The 19,610-nt window shown below is 40.9% G+C and overlaps 1 protein-coding gene across 7 annotated transcripts; it reads left to right on the forward strand.

Annotated features, from left to right (window-relative positions):
* Positions 1-1,239: 1,239 nt before the first annotated feature.
* LOC129099229 (MYND-type zinc finger-containing chromatin reader ZMYND8-like) lies at positions 1,240-19,506 on the forward strand. 7 transcript variants are annotated; one of them, XM_054608374.1, is made up of 21 exons: positions 1,240-1,400; positions 1,495-1,731; positions 6,814-6,884; positions 7,475-7,638; positions 9,439-9,660; positions 10,933-11,046; positions 11,281-11,373; positions 11,850-11,937; positions 12,024-12,079; positions 12,172-12,249; positions 12,350-12,465; positions 12,586-13,061; positions 13,512-13,640; positions 13,759-13,920; positions 14,174-14,698; positions 15,219-15,704; positions 15,808-15,944; positions 16,065-16,145; positions 16,232-16,310; positions 16,444-16,683; positions 18,315-19,506. In XM_054608374.1, the coding sequence occupies exons 2-21, from the start codon at positions 1,718-1,720 to the stop codon at positions 18,491-18,493; spliced, it is 3,510 nt and encodes a 1,169-aa protein (XP_054464349.1). In that variant the 5' UTR covers positions 1,240-1,400; positions 1,495-1,717; the 3' UTR covers positions 18,494-19,506. The 7 variants fall into 7 exon arrangements, with proteins under 7 accessions (XP_054464349.1, XP_054464350.1, XP_054464355.1 ...); XM_054608375.1 differs by having other exon boundaries at positions 1,240-1,396; XM_054608380.1 differs by lacking the exon at positions 18,315-19,506 and adding an exon at positions 17,048-17,240.
* The last annotated feature ends 104 nt before the right edge of the window (positions 19,507-19,610 follow it).

A 19,610-nucleotide genomic window follows, 5' to 3' on the forward strand; every position in this document is an offset into this window, starting at 1 on the left:
AACATTTTTCCCTGTTGATATTCCCTCTATTGCTTTGCTCAATAATACTTCTCCTAAAACCATAGTTTATGTTTTATTTGAACCCATTATATTTAAGATGCTTTCCAATATCTTGAAGCCTCGTCTTACATCTCTGGAGACAGTGAACGCCTGTCAGTGTTTCATCTAGTTACCACAAACAACTGCAGATTATGTGAAGTTGAAGATGATCTAACACTGTAATAGCTGGTATAAAGTGTTATAATGTCTATTAACCTCTATGGCAATTTAAGAGGCAACAGTTTGTGTTGGTTTTTGCAATGGATTGCATTAAAATAACATTTTCTTTCTAATATTTGGACGCCCCATTTAAGGCTGGGCGATATGGAGAGAATCGAAAATCACAATATTTTTACTAAATACCTTGGTAACAGTAATACGGCTATATTTCAGGGTAGACTATTGGTGCTTTCATAAAATATTTACACAATAAGATTTTTGATAATACTAATCTGTAAAGACAAAGTGTGTAAAGGCAAATAATAGTAAAACTAGAACAGTCTTCTATGTCCATAAAAGTACATCACTTTTACTGAAATGCAGTCTTTAAAACTAGGAAAAGACACTAGTATATAATATAATATATATATATATAATATTGATATATTCCCAAGCCCGAACCCCATCTACATTTAAAGAAAAGTAAACACTTTTCAATACAACAGTATCATTTACAGCCATACAAATGACCAAAGAGTAGAGTCAACAACTAATTCAGTCCAAATAGGAGCATTATAAGAAAAACACCGAAGATTGTTTTAATGGAAGGGTTATTATACAGGATTTTACAATATATAATATACATTATGTTTTCGATTTCAGACGTTTAAGAGGAAATCCCTCCTAAAACTTTATAAAAACCTCTTCCTGTGTTCAAATTCAAATGTATGTATTCCTTCTCATGGAGGAGGATAAGACGGGGAGATTCACATTTATTCTAATTGTTTTTATTGTATATACTACATTTTTCTAAACATGGGCTTCATTTATATGTGTCTACGGTTAACACTCACTGGTCCATTATATATTAAGGTTACTAACAACAGTAATGTGTGACATAAAAAAGCAAAGCTTCCTTTAAACTCAAGGTCTTTTCCCTTTCCTTTTCTCTTTTTTTGCAAAACCAAACTGCCGAAATAGGTGAGGAGCTTCAGCCTTTCTGTAGAAGCGGCCAAGAGGGAGGGAGGAGTTTAAACAAAGGCCCTCTCCACATAAAAAAAAATGGAGGCTTGTGCAGAGAAGCCATGGTGTCCTGCTCCCCACAGTCTACATGCTGCCATTTCTACTTCTAAAGCCTTCAGATAAGAAAACTACAGCCAGGTTCTACACGTGGAAGCTTCAAACAGTGTTGCACAGGGTTGGTATGTCAAAAATACTCATATTAATCGTGTTATTTTGTGGTTTGCAGGCCTAGCTCTCTGCTTATTTTTCTTCCCCTGTCTCTGACACTCACAGAGCTGCCCCTGCCTGCACTGAACAAAGATAATTACTCAGGAAACATTTTGGCCAATCAGACGCGGCCTTGTATCCTGCCTGCGAGGAGAGCGACCAGTCAGGATCCGGCTAGCAACACTGGGGCCTGATCGCCTTGCCTGAAAGAGCGGAGCCTTCCCCGGCTGAGGGCTGAGAGTGTCCTCCATGTTTTATAAGTGTTGACATAACAGTGTGTCAGGCAGCCATGCATCCACAGAGGTAAGCTCTGTCTTTATTTTGTGTTAAATCTCAACTCTCTGATAACAACATGGCTTCCTTCTTGTCGTTGTCGTGACTGTTGGTTTTCTCATGATGAATGTGCACACCTTTAAAAAAAAAATCTGTTTAGTGTGCAGCAGCAGCAGCAGGAGGAGGAGGAGGAGGAGCTGGGGTGGACTGGAGGCCTCGCCAGGCCTCACTGCTCCACAGTGTGGAGGAGGGTGGGGGGTTGGGTAACGACTCTCACCCTTGCTCTCTCTCTGTGTCTCAGGGTCACATGGGTGCCCCCAGACAACCAGGCTGCCATACAGGAGGCAGAGTGGACCATGGCAAATCCTTTTCCTTTTTTTTTTTTTATAATGCAAAGGAGAGTTAGATTTAAAAAAAAAAAAAAAAAATGGCAACCCACACCTCCTTTTTTTTTCCTGTTGTGGCAGTCGTGTGTTGTAGCCTGGCAGAGAAAGAATGGGGGATGGGCAGTGGAGGAGGAGGAGGAGGAGGAGGGCGGGTGCTATGTACCCTTTGTAAGTGGATTGGCTCTGTGCTGTTTTCTTGTGTGTCATGCCAGGGCCGGGGAATAGACGTGGGGGGCAACAGACGTGCTTGTTAGGAGGCGACAAGGAGTGCAGGGCATGACTGAATACTGGTTTTTAAGTCTGAATGTGTGTATGTAAAATAAATTGTTTAGAACACTGTGCAACTTAGTACACATTAGGAGAACGAATGGAGTTTCTACAGTCCACATGTATGAGAGGAAGAGCAAACATGAAAAGAAACCTCCCGTTCTGTCGACGTGTGAACCTATTCCAGTTGAATCTTTAGAAACTAGACCTTGGGACGCAGGTTTCTTCTATTTACAGCCGTAGGCCGTGAGTTTGCAGCCCCGGGGCTTTGCCCTTCTCTGCAGACCTATTGTGAAACTGCTTCCTCCACTCTCCAGTCGTCAGACAGACAGTGGCCATTTTGTGTTCAGAGAGCTCCTCTTACAGATCAGACTGCAGGGACAGAGGAACAACATGAGACCTAACAGGTTTTTACATGATGTGCGTGCATGTGTGCGTGTGTGTGTGTGTGTGTGTGTATGTGTTGTTTGTGTATATTGCAATATTTTCTCTTATGGTACTGTGGTTGTTCAGTTATACACACAAAATAGACATTGTCAGATACAGATTTAAAAAAGAAGCAGTTTTTCTTTCAAGATATTTTATAAATATGTACACACAGACGAGGTATATTTGGAAACTCTTTACTGTTTGTTGCCTTTGTGTATATTTTTAGAGCACTGTACATAGTGTTACATAATGTATCACCATAGCAGTCTCAACTGCGTGGGGGAAACAAAGAGTGTTTTATTTCTCTTGTGGCCTGACACAAGGCGTGTTTCATCTACACGACACAGCCAGAAAATACTAACGTTACAATCGGTGTTTCTTTAGACTAACTCCCTCACTCTGTCAAACCAAAGCCAGACGTTGGCCGCTACTGTAATGAGTCAACTCCACAGTGCTTGATTGAGGCAGTAATATAAACGCTACACTTATAGTAAGATACGTGTGCAATGTCGTGGCGTCGGGACAAGTAGCGTGTGCCTCGTCAATACGGCAGAGTCACTGAGTTATGCATCACACCCACACATATATAATCTCCCAAAGGGCCTTTTTTTTTTTTTTTTTTTTTCATTCAATCCCCTCTGGTTTGGACTGTCATAATCAAGAAGGGCAAGCAAAAGTAAAGGAATATAAAGCCTCGAATGCAGGGGGAAATCTCTGCAATGCAGCAAAAAAAAAAAAAAATGCTTTTTAAGAGGAAGAGGGGAGCCTGCACACTGTGATCCGTGTAGCATAGCACGGCTGACCAATAACGTTCCACCCTGTGGGCCCTGCAGCCAATTGCAGCTACAGCCGAGGTTAAAGATTGACAATCAGAGGGAGAGCAGCAGGGAGAGCAAGGGCCTTCTGGAAAATTCCACAGCCATCTTTGATTCTCCCTTTACAGCCTTATATAAAATCCAGGTCAAAGCTTTTCTTTAATACTGGATATTCTGTGCATACTTGTAGTATAGTTTGGTGTTGCTTTTACCTTGTAAAACAGGCATTGTATCTAGTTAAAGTCATGATTTTTATTAAATGTAAACTAGGATCTTATACCTTCTGCTTTTAATTGTGATGTTTTTGTTGATTTCAGGAAAAAAAACGGAAGTTAATAGCATCCATTTCTTCATTTGTCTGCATGCGATCGTCGGTCTTGTTGAAGCTGAATGTCTCTTGTCATTTTACAAAACCTAATAATCTCTCTGGGGTTTTTGTGTTGCACAGTGAGTCGGATGTTTTGTCGTCCATGGTATTAACCCCAAGTGTTTCCAGTTCCTAGAGCAGGGAGTACAATAACGATGTTTGCATTGAATGGCTTTCCCTCCACTGCCATATAGAGGCCATTTGTCTGTTTGATGTGAATGAACTGCACATTCTTTAAAAGTATAGAGAATAGCCTTGCCGGGATCTCACTGTGGCTTCACAGTGACGGTCTCTCTTTCTTCAAAAAGAAATCTAATTATTCTATGACAGCAGTATTCAAGGGAAGGAGGCAAGCCAAGATCGAAGACATAAAAAAAAAAAAAAAAAAAAAAAGAGATGAGTGTTTCTCACTTTGCTGGATTTTCTCTTGTGTGTCCCTCACTGTGTTCCTCCTCTATCTCTGTGAAGGTTTGTCTTGACATAGCCGTGTGTTTTTTTTTGTTTGTTTGGTTTTTTTTTTTTAAATGTTGGACTGTAATCTCCACAGATCTCTCTGGTCCTCCTGCATGGATGTGCCAGTGCTTGAGTCTGAGCCTCGGAGTGGGGGATGGGGGAGAGGGGGAGGGGAGCAAGCTGTGGCCTCCATTTTCTGTGACGAGAGAACCCTGCTCGTCTCTCACAGGAGTGGAATCTAAAGGCATTGAGTCAGTGTTGTTTCCTTTTTGCCCATCAGGTACTACTTGCAGAGGGGGAATACTGTCAGTGTTTTCTTGTGACCCGCGTCTCTCTGGAATATTTCCCAGAATCTGCTGAGGATTTATTTGCCTAACTCTCCCTGTGTGATGGATCATAGCTCCTGATCTGAGATTGTCCTCTGGATCAGCATACTTTTTTTTTTTTTTTTTTTTCTCTCTCTCTCTCACTATTAGTCATCCTGGTAGTCGCAGCAATGTCTTGCCATTAAGTGCGTGTTTATTATTCAAGGTTGTGGCACTTTGTTCTGGTGCTGGTGTGTGTGTTCTCTCTTTTTCAGGGCTGTGGTACACGTAGCAGAGCAGCTTGGCTATCGTAGTCTTATTTCATGTGGGCCTCGTTTGTTCACTCAGTCCGGAACAGGAAGGCCCCGGGAGGGGTTGGTGTGTACGTGTGTGCTTGTGTGTGTGTGTGTGTGTGTGTGTGTGTGTGTGTGTGTGACTGTTGGTAGCCTGAAACAAGATACTCACATGCCATATCTTTTAAAGAAACTCTGCAGCCATGTTTGACATTTTTCAGGCAGTACAGGTTATGATGCATTTGTTCTTTTGAGTTTCAGTTTGATAAGCTTTCTGTCTGAGAGAGCAAGGAATGTTTTTAGAATAGCCTTGAAGTGTTGGCTTGGTCACAGTATCTTGTATCGGTATTCTTTTTTTTTTTTTTTTTTTTTTTTTTTTTTTTGTACACATCTAATCTCTTTTGAGTTGGGTTCACCTCCCTATGCTCATCAGAGAACTGACATTTGATCAACTTTGTGTGGAATGTCTCTTTAAGGGGTGGAGGAGGGAATGTGAAGAGCATTCCTTTACTTTCAGAGAAGGAAAAAAAAAAAAAAAAAAAAAAAAAAGGCTTATCCCACAAATGTGGTTGACCTTTGAGTCGTAGCCTGTAAACCCATCATCCTAGCTGGAAACCAGAGCTGCAGCCAAAGCTATGGACTGGTCAAGTGTGTGACCTGTCAGGGGTCCTTGGGAGGGTTTTCTTCCCCGGGGCTCGTGAATAAAGGCTACATCCTTGGAACAGGGCCTTCTGTTGATCTGACAAAGGAGGAGCCAAATACTCAAAGACTTTCATTTATCGCCAGATCCCCTTTATTCTTTTAATTTTCTTTTCCTCAGAGGAAACGAGATGAGAGCAGGACTGGTGACTTGGGGAAACCAGTCTTTGCCTTGCTGGATGTGCATGTTGGAGATATTGTATTATTCTCTTCTGGATTGATTCCCTATATGTGGACTTGTTTTTATTGGCTTTGTGAACGCAGCAGTGGGGAAAAAGGCGACATTCTTATGTAACTCAAGTACTATGCATGTGAATATTTCCTAAATGGTAAACATGTGGTGCCATATAAACAGAATTGCTGATGGATAGTGATATAAACATGACATGGCCACAAAAGCTGCTTTGAATATACATGCGGTGAAGATGCATGACAGAATTATTTACATTTAAGCTTGTTAGATGGGTCTCTTGCTATCGGTCTCCATGGATGGGCTCCAAATCCTTCGTGTCATCCTGTTGTTACTGAAGGGGCTGGAGAGGTAGCAGAAACGCATTCTGTTGTTCGTCTTGAGACGATGTTCCTCCAGCAGTATGGACCCCCCTCCCTCCGACTCCCTCCTTTTTACTACGGGTCTATTCACCATTTGTTATAAACAAAGCACAGCAAAGATCAGGACCTTATCTCACTACAATCTATAGCTGCAATCTTCTCCTGAAGGACGGAGCAGCGGGGTAATAAAATGGCCCTATGCGTTGTTGTGAATATCAACTTGTGCTTAGCGGAGAGGAGCGTTGCCATGGCGATTGTTGCCATACTCCCTCTTGGAACATAAAGAACATACTCACGCTTGCTTGTCACTGATATTATGGAAAATATTTGAACTTTCGTAGCAAGATGTCAGGGATGTGCAGAAATCAAATGAAAACAATAACAATGGAAACGCTGCAGAGTCCCTATTGACAGATCCTCTGGGACCCCGGGTGCCTTAGGTGGTGTTCCACTTGTTTACTGTTATGCTGATGTGGTTTCAGAACACCCTTTCTGATTTTGTGTTTGCCTCTCTTTCTGGGTGGCTCTTGTTTCGGCGCTCTGCAGTCTGGCTGAGGAGGAGATAAAGACAGAGTCCGATGTGGTAGAGGGGATGGATGCATCTGCACGATCCAAAGGTAAGTCTATAAAGGCCGAGCTCCTCGCATTAAGAGTTCCACTTCTCAGCGGTCTTAAGAGGATGTGAAGGTTATTTACTGACTGTTAGGAGAGCAGTTTGATGCGTTTTGTTGATCTCATAGGACTGCAAAGATACTCCATTATGCCTGGCTGCCTGCCTGTTCACAATTTTGTCAAGTATCAACACAGTCTTGTTAGTTCAGAGGGAGCCCTTCAGCTATTTGTCACTATAAAGTGGTAGGCTAATATGTATAAGTGGCATCTTCAATAATTGCGTTTAAATCAGTGTGATTGCTGTACTTGATGACAAAATTGTAAGAGCTGAGCACTGCATCCGACTATCACATTTCTCAGCTGGAAATGACTTGAATTTGCACTTCCCTGGTTTCTCTCTAAGCTCTAATGTTCGATGATGTATTAAGGTTTGTGTTTGTTCCCTTCCTCTTGATTTCTTCTAGCAATAGCTAAATTACTACCATGGCACCTGTGTTTTTAATCCTCCAAAGCACGTGCATTGTGTTGAGTGCAGTGAACAATACAAGCCCCGTCTCCCATCGTGTGATGACCCGATTGTCTTTTCTGCCTCCAGTCCCTGATCCACCGGGGTCAGCGGAACGGACCGTGGCGTCGCAGAAGAGAAGGGTGTCCAGTCCCACCCATTCCTCAAATGGACACTCTCCCTCGGACACCTCCCCCAGCCCTCTCAAGAAAAAGAAGAAGCCCGGGGCCATAAACCATCATAACAAAGACCAGGTAAGTGCTCGGGTGTACTCGCTTCAAGATCTGACGTGCTCTCAAAGGCTGTGGTGTACAGTGTTCACGCTTTGAGGTCTGTCTACATCCGATAGTTGAGTAAGCCGAAGAGGATGCACCAAGAAAAATCCAAAACAAAGACAACTTGAATTGACAATAGGGTCATCTAAAATCGGATTAAATGTTCCACCATTCTGTCCATTTTTACATCATTTTCTCATGCTCAATGACGTTTTCCAAGACACTTATGAGCACATTTCCATTAAACACCAGATTTAAAGTGGTGCTTTTGTTTTATACTCTTCTGGACAAACTCAGTTTTACAGATCTGTCAATTAATTCAACTAATCGATTACTCTACAAAATTGAACGAGTGTTAGTTGACTAAGACTTTCTTTGGTCTAAGACGGCTTTAGTTAAGGTTGTGCTCAAAAGGAAGAAGCTCCTACGACTTGTTGTCCGTCCTCGTGGGAAATCAAATTTGTTTACAGCTGATCTAAACAGGCGTACTTAACAAATGTAAACTGCTCATAGAGACGAGGGTCACATGGATGTTTTATACTCATCCTCAGACGGTATCTCCTAGAAGATATTGTTTTACCCCAAAGGAGTGTCACAACAAAAGTTGTGTGAATAATTAGAAAGCAGTGCTTGGAAAAACAACTTCAAACCATGGCTCCTTTTCTCATCTCCACATAACTGGTTGACGTGGGTGTGAATGTCAAATTCAGAAAGTAGCAGTAATAGTTGACACAGCCTTGTGATAAACAGTTCTGATGTTGGTATGGCACCTTTTTCTCAAACGTGGACTACCTAAAAGGTGGAAAGACAGAAATGATTATGTTTAGCAAACAAAGACTGGAGGACTGCAAACACTGCAGAGGTCAAAGTTCAATGCAGGACTTTATTGATAAAAAAAAACAACACACCACTTTGCCTGCGAGAGCACACCAATTTAGATTTTGAGTATCCAGTCAGATCTCGTATACTGTCAGCTAAAAGATGGACAAACGTGTATGGATGTTACCTGCTGTGATGGGTTTTAGCAGTGCCATGAATGCATTCTCAGCTCACACTTACTTTATTATTTTAGTCATTTTGCCTATTTTTATTAATCATCTCTGGTCATTTATGTCCTGTTGTGTGGCAAAATTGAATTGTTATGCACTTTGATGGTAGACTCTGATGCATATGTTTTCAGTATTTGCTTGCCAAATTAACGTGGTGCTGAGTGATTCCCTTTTACCCATTAGTCCTCTGTTAAACTTGCATGATTTGAGCATTTTTGTGTGGTATTTTGACCGGTGTTGTACATGCTTTTAATAGGCAAAAAGGCTGCAATTGAATTTTACCACTACTCGTGTAGAATTAATGCCTAACACTGATTTGGTGAAAGCTTAAGACTCAAGCTTACGATATTTTTGGACTGTGAAAACAGATGCATCAGCTTCTACTCATCCATCCAGTGTATCATCAGCAGAATACCAGATTGGTTCTTAACAGGGAACTATATAATGCTTTGTTTTTACTCTGAAATGTGAGCTAATTGTAACATAAAACAAGTTATCCTCTAGTTCCCACCCTGAAACCTGTTAAGTTAGTTGGAACAGGCGATTGACCAGATCGTTTACTTATTTTCTTTAAAACATGTTAGGTTCATGACCTAGTCACTTCCCTCTATGCTGCTTACCCTGCTTACCCAACCTTATTGCTGTTTTGTTTCTGTTGCACTGCACCTTTTTTGTGTTCCTGCGTGTTTTTTGAAACCTTCCCCCCTGTTTTTTCTTGCCTGCATTTCAGTCAGAGCTAAGACATGGTCCCTTTTACTATATGAAGCAGCCAGCACTCACCACAGACCCTGTTGATGTTGTACCGCAGGACGGAAGGAATGACTTCTACTGCTGGCTGTGCCACCGCGAGGGCCAGGTGCTCTGCTGTGAGCTCTGCCCCAGGGTGTACCACGCCAAGTGCCTCAAACTACCAGCTGAGCCCGAGGGCGACTGGTTCTGTCCAGAGTGTGAGGTATCTCGCAGAAGACGTGTATGTGTGTGGCTATACGCAAACGATTGTGGCAAGGCACAATCTAGCTTGCTTAGTTGACCAAAGGGGTGTCAGACTATGTGTCATGTGCAGCTTGAGCCAGAGAGAAGGAACAAATGGGTGAAATCTCCGGCTTTTTGTCTACGGTTGTTTCAAAAACCTACCGACCTCTTAGCCTTCCATGACACATGGCGTGACACCCCAGCAAGCTAACTGCTCACACTGCAAGTTTGAGAGATGTTAGAGAATTGAAATTTTGATATGCTACTATGCATTTCTTTTCATTGGCCGAATTTTAAATAAATAAGCCAATTTAAAAGAAAGCAGGTAATATCAACTAAACAAAAGTTTAGATGTTCGTTTATATATTAGTTTCAATGGGCCTCATTCACCAATATTTTATTTTTCTTAAATTTGTGCTTGAGAAGGTTCCTTAGAAAAGTCTACAGCAGATTCAGGACATTTTCTTAAACCGCAGAATTGTTCGTACCTGTTTCCTTTATAATGATGAATCCCATTGTCCTCTTCGATTCAAGGTGTGTGTGCCTCGTCCTAATCAGCATACGCATACGCCCTGCTAATCTACATGAATTGGCGTTTTGCATACACAGAAATGAAAACGCCCAAACAAAATCAAAAAGGCTGGAGCACAGGACTCAAAAGATTAAAAAAACACTTGAATAGTTCTGGGGTGGAGGTGCTTCTGCAGGAAGTTATTGCCAAACAGGCTTTCATATTAAGTAGTGGCTTTAGTGGATATAATAAACCAATGCAAAAAGTTGTTTATTTGTTTTACAAGTTCATAAGGCTTTGTAAAAAAAACAGGAGAAACCTCCTTAAGTGATCACATTTGTCTGGAACAAATGAATTACCATAAGTAGATGATTGTAAAACTTTTTTTTCTTTTTCTTTATTACTATAAGCAAATTATTTAGAAAGCATTTGTATATTGATTCTTTCTCAAGCTGTTGATGCATATTGGCGACTGAAAATTGTAGAATTGAAGAAAATAACTATTTATGCAGAAACCTGTCAGCACTCAAACGTGCGTAAATGTGCTTGTAGAGTCTCTTATTGCCTAAGGAATAATCCCAAATAAACAAACACTGATGAATGTCAGAATCTTCATGAAAACTGCGTAAGACAGTTCTCCTTAAGAGTGGTTGGTGAATGAGGTCCAATGTCCTTTTGATGTAATTTAATTTCCTTATGGGTTCATTAATGTCATTAATTAGTAACCTTTTATTTTTGCAGAAAATAACAGTTGCTGAATGCATCGAAACCCAGAGCAAGGCAATGACAATGCTGACAATAGACCAACTCTCCTACTTGCTCAAATTTGCACTCCAAAAGATTAAACAGCCTGGGGTAAGTCCTTTAAAGATCCATTGAATGCTGGTTTAATAGGTGCCTTATTTTCCATGTCTGTGTTTATAAAGCCCCTTTTTAAGCAAATTAGTGATATTGAGCTTTATAAATAAGATTGATATGACTTTACTTTTATATCCAAACACAAAAGTCCAGGAACTCTATCCAGGACATGAGACTTGTTTGGCTAATGTATCTATTTGTTTTTTTTCCATATTTGCCTAAACCGAGCAGACTGAGCCTTTTCAGAAACCCGTGTCTCTGGAACAGCATCCGGATTATGCAGAGTACATTTTCCACCCCATGGACCTGTCTACTTTAGAGAAGGTAATAATGTTTATTTTTATTTGATTTGACCATAAAAATGGTAAAATAAATGTACAAAAAAGTATTTAAAAATGTAGGAAAAACATGGTTGATTTAGCAGGAAGGGACAGCACACACACACACACACACACACACACACACACACACACACACACACACACACACACACACACACACACACACACACACACACACACACACACACACTGTGTGTGTACACACACACAAAGTGCATAACACACAGTGTGTGTGTGTACACACACACAGTGCATAACACACAGTGTGTGTGTGTACTGTTCTCCAAAGATACCTCAGAGCCCAAAATTGTAGAGTACACCACAGTTCACATGAAAAAGTAGAGATACAATACATAAAACAAACTTTGGATCAAGATTTGTGGCCCTTATTTTACAATATTTAAATATTTTCAGTGACGTATCTTGTCCTTGATTTTATTATTTTCACTTTTCTAATAGAATATAAAAAAGAAAATGTATGGCTGCACTGAAGCCTTTCTTGCTGACATGAAATGGATCTTACACAACTGCATCATCTACAATGGAGGTAGGCTATTTTGACATATCAGTAATCCCTCTACTATGCTAATTTAAAATAATAATAATTGTGCCTTTATTGTGACTTTATTCCAGGTAATCACAAATTAACAGCAACTGCAAAAGTCATCGTCAAGATTTGTGAACATGAGGTAAAAAGCTTCACCTAATAATGAAAAATATTCTGTATAAGTGTCTCTTTTATAGATGAATTACATCTTTGTTATTTAATATGTATTTCTAGATGAATGAGATTGAGGTGTGTCCAGAGTGCTACCTGTCTTCATGCCAAAAAAGGGACAACTGGTTTTGTGAGCCATGTGTAGGTCCTTACACCATCTTACATACTGTAATTATACAATTTGGTTTTGATTTTAGATCCGTTAGTTATTTGATTATTTTTTGCTTTGTCCCTTTCATAGAGTCCACCCCACCCTCTGGTCTGGGCTAAGCTAAAGGGCTTTCCCTTCTGGCCAGCAAAAGCACTTCGGGAAAAGGACGGGCAGGTAGACGCGCGCTTCTTTGGGCAACATGACAGGTGAGAGAAACTTTGTAGGAGATCTATAGCTCTGTGTGTTTGTGTTGTTGGACCAAAAGTCAAAAAATAATTATCCTGGTCATTCTAACTTGGTTAATATTTTGTTGTGCTTATAATTAGGGCCTGGGTCCCTATCAATAACTGCTACCTCATGTCCAAAGAGATCCCTTTCTCCGTGAAGAAGACAAAGAGCATTTTCAACAGTGCTATGCAAGAGATGGAGGTTTATGTGGAAAATATTCGCAAGAAATTTGGGGTATTCAACTATGCACCCTTCCGCACTCCCTTCACACCCAACAACCAGCTACAGATGCTACTGGACCCCTCCAACCCCAGTGCCGGGACCGTGAAAACGGAGAAACAGGATAAACTTCGCTTCAACTTCGATATAACCGCGTCTCCTAAGATGGTCCTCGGCAAGAGTTCAACGCCCAGTGGCATGAGTCGGAGGGTCTCCATGACGGACATGCCGCGGTCCCCCATGAGCACCAACTCCTCAGTTCACACAGGGTCCGATGGGGAGCAGGATCTGGAAAAGCCCGGCAGGAATGCTGCTTTCCACTACAGCACTGGAGAGGAATCAATGGACTATACTGGTAAAAAAAACAACTGATATTTATTTTATAGCAATAGTCATTTATTCAATGATGATGTGAAAGGGGTCGCTGGTAGAGTTGAACCTACGGAGAATTTACGCAGGCTTTTACAACCCTTTATAGCAAGTGTTGGCTCTTTGCTTAGCTGGAAGGCTTGTTCAGATGTTGGTGGAGACAAAACCAGAGCTTAAAGAAAAGTACATTTGGACATAATTCTAATGAGGTGGACGTAAAACTCCAAATGAATGATATTGTTGGTGTGTAAATACTGTTTGCTAACAAGTTCCACATATTAACTTCAACTTAAAAGGTGAAGATATGTAAATGTTGTGTTCACAACTTTTCTTTGCTGCCCTAAAATGGCCAATCAAATAATTTATTGCAGGGTTTAAATTAGCCATGAGAGGGGTGATGCACTTTTTAAAAATGAATTTACATTTGTAATTACAGCATCTCCAGTCTCGGGGAAGATGGGTCCTGCAGGCAACGCGGCAGGCAGCCCGAAGCCCTTTAACCCTGGACTGGTCCCCAAGCAGGAGAGGACCGCAGGCACAGGCGGCATCCTCAATCTCAACCTGGGTCAGTTCCAACAGCACAAATATAGTGTAATGATGAAGGTTAACAATCAACACATCATTGCCGTGTTAGATTTTACCTGAATTTGTACTGATATTGAACATTATCCTGTTTCTTTCAGATCGGGTGAAGGCTGAGATGGATCTGAAGGAGCTGAGTGAGACGGTGCAGCAGCAACAGCAGCAACAGCAGCAACAACAAGGAGCGTCGGCTTCCCTTCCGACCCCAAAGAGACCCATCAGGAGCCTCGACAAGACAATTGAGAGCTGCAAGGCACAGCTCGGTACTTATCTAATCTAATTACCTTTTTGCTATTTTCTCGTAAATCTTTTTTTTTGTTTGTTTTATACAGTGAATTTTGAGTGACTAATTGTATATTCTTGTTCAACAATGTTTTATGTTGTGATAAATTAGGATGAATTTTACCTAAAAAGCTGACACACGTGATATCAGACACAGTGTGGCTGAGTTAGGGATAACATGGGGTTTTAACTCTTTCTAAACATGTAATCAATAATGTATGTTTCTCCATTCAGGGATAGATGAGATCTCTGAAGATGTGTACAAAGGTGTGGATCACAGCGACTCTGACGACTCGGAGAAATCCGACTCAAGTGACAGCGAGTATCTCAGCGACGAGGAACACAAGCCAAAGAGCTCGGTCCAGGACGACCATGACAAAGCAGACAGAAAAAGGCCCAAAGCAAACACAGATGGAGAGAATAAGGAGGGAGTTACAGAGAAAGCGGATAAAGCCACCCCTGAACCTCCGCTCAAAGACAAGCAGGGTGCCACTGTCCCCGATAGGGGCCTCCAGGACAAACCCAGAACACCCCAGTCGCAGCCCCTCGCTGACAAACCCAAACCCAAACCCAAAGCCCAAGAGCAGGGCAGAGCAGCTGCTGCCACATCAGCGACTGATCAAGACTCTGATTCTGAAAGAGAGCTGGTGATCGACCTGGGAGATGAACACGGAGGTCGGGAATCAAAGAGGGCGAGAAGAGAGCCGGGAGCTTCTGCGGCTAAGACTCTCAAAGAGCCGAAAGTTGCCAAGTTGGAAGGTGAGGCCTTCAACATACTGTGTCCATTTTCTCCTGTGGTTCTCATTTTGACTTGTGTCTCAGTTTAAAAGGAGAACTGGGAGGAAATAATACCTTTTGAAATGTTGGAACACAAAATAGTGAAGTGAGGGCCAGTGTCGGCTTCAGTGCAAGTCCATCAAAATGAACTCTCCTCCAGTAAACCATGATTCATTCTTTAAACTCTCTAAGCTATCTTATCCTTAGTGTGTTGTCTGAGCCTGTTTTTCACTTTAAAAGTTTCCTTATTCATACATTCCATGAATCAGTGAGTGTGTGAAAAATCACCATATATTATAGACAGTATAAGGAACAAAGGGGAATTCTTCCAGTTTTACACATCAATCTTGTTCTTTGAGTTGAGGACAAATGGCCTCAAGTAGACAACAAAACAATGGCTTCAAGTTCACTTCCACATTAACCTTCTTGGGCTTAACATGCCCAATTTAGAAATCCAGAATGATTCACACTTATGGAGAACTATTATTTATTTTCTGCTCAGGTAAACTGCCTTCATCTGCTGCAGCAGCTGCTCCAGCACGGGAATCCGCCTCTAACCTGAAGGACACTTTGCAACCTGCCATCACAGCAGCCCTCAACCTTGTTTCCACTGCAGCTTCTGGTACGCCCAGTGCCACCACAGCTACCGGTGGATCCACCAGTGCTGCCTCTCCTGCCTCCACCTCGGTCTCCGCAACGTCCCCAGTACCTGCAGCTTTGAAGAAACAGCGCCCTCTACTGCCCAAAGAGACGGCTCAGGCCGTGCAGCGAGCAGTGGTGTGGAATCCGACCAAATTCCAGACGTCCTCTCAGAAGTGGCACATGCAGAAGGTGCAGAGGCAGCAGCAGCATGGAGATCAGTCACCAGTGCAGGTGCCGGCCCAGAGTCAGAGTCCGAGTCCGGGGCAGACACGCAGCCCACAGCAGCTGCAGTCCCAACAGCAGAACTCCTCAAGTACCCGCTACCAGACCAGACAAGCTGCCAAGGGTATATACGCCAGCAAAATCAATCTTCTGAACAATTAACTTAAATTAAAAAGATAAAAAGTGTATTTAAAGATTCCTAATTATTCATCTTTTATCCCCTGCAGTGCAAAAGGACGTGCCTCAGAGTTCTTCCTCATCAACAGCAGCCCAGGTCACATCTGGCAGCTCCTCGTCAGGAGACTTACAGATCCCTACAGGCTCAGCAGAGGTGGCTGCGGATATAGCCAAGTACACAAACAAAGTAAATTAGCCGATTTTATTTCCTTTTAAATTGAATAACTGCTCTCGTCACTTCACTTCAGGATTAAAAGTGGTTAAAACTGTTGACTAATATCGCATGTTTTTGCTTAAAAATCTGCAGATTATGGACACAATAAAAGGGACAATGACTGAAATCTACAACGATCTTTCCAAAAGCACATCAGGAAACACAATTGCGGAGGTAAATTCTGGCATATAGACCGATGCTTATTTAACATGTCATAATAATACTTGGCATGATTTAATCCCTTTGTATTTTTGCCACAGATTCGACGGTTAAGGATAGAGATTGAGAAGCTCCAGTGGCTGCATCAACAAGAGTTGTCAGAGATGAAGCACAATCTTGGTAAGTTTTCTGTCACCACACCTCTGAGAGTGGATGTACTACTGAACATATAATATAAATCATGCATGTTATATGAATCCTTCACATGGCATGAATTTCAAGTTGGTTTTTATTGTGTCTCTCTTAATTGCAGAACTGACGATGGCAGAGATGAGGCAGAGTCTGGAGCAGGAAAGAGAACGCTTGGTGGCTGAGGTGAAAAAGCAGACGGAGGTGGAAAAGCAGCAGCTAGTGGATGAGACTAAAAAGAAACAGTGGTGCGCCAACTGCAGGAAGGAGGCCATCTTCTATTGCTGCTGGAACACCAGTTACTGTGATTACCCCTGCCAACAAGCCCACTGGCCAGAACACATGAAGTCCTGCACACAGTCAGGTAACAAAAACACACTCACGGCACATTAGTGTGTTCAATATAAACAATAAATCCGGAACACCATCTGTTGTGGATTTAGGATGAGTGCTGTGATGCACAAAGTTGTCACAAAATGTTTATTAAAGATTTAAAAAAAAGAATTGGCAAGTACGAATACCAAAATCTCTTGTTTTATTACATTAAATGAACATTATATGAAAATCTAATGAAACAGTTTTACAAAGATACTTAGAAAAATCAAATGTATACACTCAAGTATTTCATTATTCATTATTTATTATTTTAAATTGATTTAGAGACGGGATAGAAGGTGTTCTTCTTTTCTTTTGTTTTCTTAATGTCAACTCAGTGTTTCCTGTTGCAGATGAAGCACCCAGTATTTGCTCCTCAAGCACTGTGATCCAAAACTAAAATGTTATTTGACATGAAATACAGATGGCAATAAAGTAACTTTGTACTACACTGTACTGAAAAGGAATAAACATTTTGTTGTCTTTGCCATCAGGATGGATAATTCTCCTGATGTTAACCGAATTTTTGTCAAAAATTAAACGTTTTTGTACTTTAATGCCTGGCTTTTTTCTTGTGTATTATAAAACAAACAAATCATTTTAATGTATTCTTTACTTTGTGAAATAATGGATTAAAGCTGTCTTTGGCTTATAATAGCTTGTACTGTTACTATATCATAATAGAAGTAGAAGAGACTGACAATCTGTGAAAAAATCAGGTTCTTTGCAAGTTTCCACTGCACCTAAAGAAAAACAACCAATAAGAGCAGAGGAGTCTCTAACGCAGCTGTCAATCACTGCTCGTGAAGCTAATGATTTCTGGTCAAATTGTCAACCTAGGCAGCACTGATCAAATATGAATCAAGATTCTGTAACGGTATTGCCCATTTCTTGCCTCAAATATTTTTCAGAAATATATTATAGTAAACTGTTTAGCTGTTTGATGAGAAAGTTTGTTTTAGCCGGTGAGCGGTGCTTTGTTTCGACTCGACTGTTTTTCAAAACGGCGACCAAGATCACAAACGTTCATATACACCTGGTGACAGTTTGAGAAAATATGGTATATGGTTGTTCTTTTTATGTTACCAACTGCATCTTTTTAAGCAGATTTTTTTTTTTCCACAGATCCCGATTTCCTTTCTCTTAAGTATGATATTTTAAGGATGATGTTTTTTGTTATTGTTTTTAAACTGACAAATCTTCTCACTCTACTGCATTTTATAAAACAAATATGGGAAATGTAAATTCTAAGGCAGCTCTTTCTCCATGTTTACTACATTTCTACTACAGCATCTTGCGATTATTATCAATAATATAATCAATATTTAATGCACATGACACCATCCAAAACACAGGATGTCTTTCCTCCTTTAAACTCAGCCCCAATGTCACCTAACCCCCAGCTCCTCTCAACCCGAGCAATCATTCCTTCAAAAGCTCATATAATGTATCCAACCAACTGAAAAAGTATAACTTTGCAATAATAAATACAGATCCCTTACCTCATCATTGTTTGATAGACACAGCCTTGCCTCTAATCCAATTTGGGGGTGGTAAGAGGCAAAATCTACAGATACACAATGTCGTTATGCTCATTTTATATTTCGTTTTCCCTTACAGCCTCAGGTTCGCAGCAGGAGCCAGACGCAGAGTCCAACTCAGACCCTTCAGGCAAACCATCGAGCCACTCTCCTGCCACACAGACCCTTCCCCCTGCAGCAGGACCCTTATCAGACAAAAGCAACTCTCCCACATACATTGACAAGAGCAAGGACAGTGCTGCCGTTACTGTGACCTAACTGCTACACTACAGATACTCTCGTACATTTTTGCCAGGCCGCTGTGGGGCTTGTCGCGTCAAAACATACGCGTCAAACTTGGTGCTCGAAGGCCTCCACCTCTGTGACAAATCACTTTGATTTCTCCATTCCCATGTGTACATCTGCTTGGTGGACTTTTTTTTTCTTTGTTCATCTCTCATTCGCAGTTTCCACGAGTCTGTGTTCAGGTGGATTCACAATGTGAAAGTAGTCTGTCTTGAGAAATAAAATGTGAGGTTGTATGTTTTCATATTGTAGGTTTGTTATAGCTCTGTTACCACTTTGTTTCAAGTCTGAACAAGATTGTATCGACCCACAGAATATTTACACTTTTCAATGCTGCTCTTAAGTACTTCATCGCTGTTTCATTTAGTGGATTTATCTCAATATTATGAGACAAAAACAGACATCAACTGTTGATAATCATTTGTAATGGTGCCATCAGAGGTATGTTGAGTTATGCAAGTTTAATTTTTGTTTTAAACCATGTCAACTGAGTTATTTTGAGTAATGCAAGTTTAAACATAATGTTTTCATCTACGTCAGCGGGGGCATTTTTTGGCTCATACCAACTTTGTATTGTAGTTCCACATTGTATAGACCTACATTAAAAAAATAAAATATCTGTGATTTATTAAAAAAACAAACAAAAAAAGAACTGAAAATTTAAACTGTACAAAGTTTTTGTAAGAAAATACCTGAACAATATTTATAGTGTTATATGTTTTTATAGTATGTTTAATGAAATCACATTTCTATGTGTCTAAAAAAAAAAAAAAGAAGATATTTGAAAATAAATTACTTCATATGAATGTCAGCTCTGAGCAAAGCCTCTGTTTAACTTGTTATCCAAAGCTGGTGTAAATCCTGAGGGTAGGAATAAATAGAAACTGCATTATTCCCTGTGAGCATGTCTGTTATGAGCTTGTGTTCGTGTTTACATATTGTACATACAATAAATGGACTCGTGAAGAAAAAATAAAAATGCTCTGATCACCTTCTAATCTCATTTAGACCTCTTTCTATTGAAATGAACGGAGATAAACCATTCCCGATGGACAGGGAGCAACGAGACTTTCCGCCCGTGATCAGCAAA

Source organism: Anoplopoma fimbria, chromosome 12 (genome assembly GCF_027596085.1).
Source record: "Anoplopoma fimbria isolate UVic2021 breed Golden Eagle Sablefish chromosome 12, Afim_UVic_2022, whole genome shotgun sequence".
NCBI classification, from domain to species: domain Eukaryota; kingdom Metazoa; phylum Chordata; class Actinopteri; order Perciformes; family Anoplopomatidae; genus Anoplopoma; species Anoplopoma fimbria.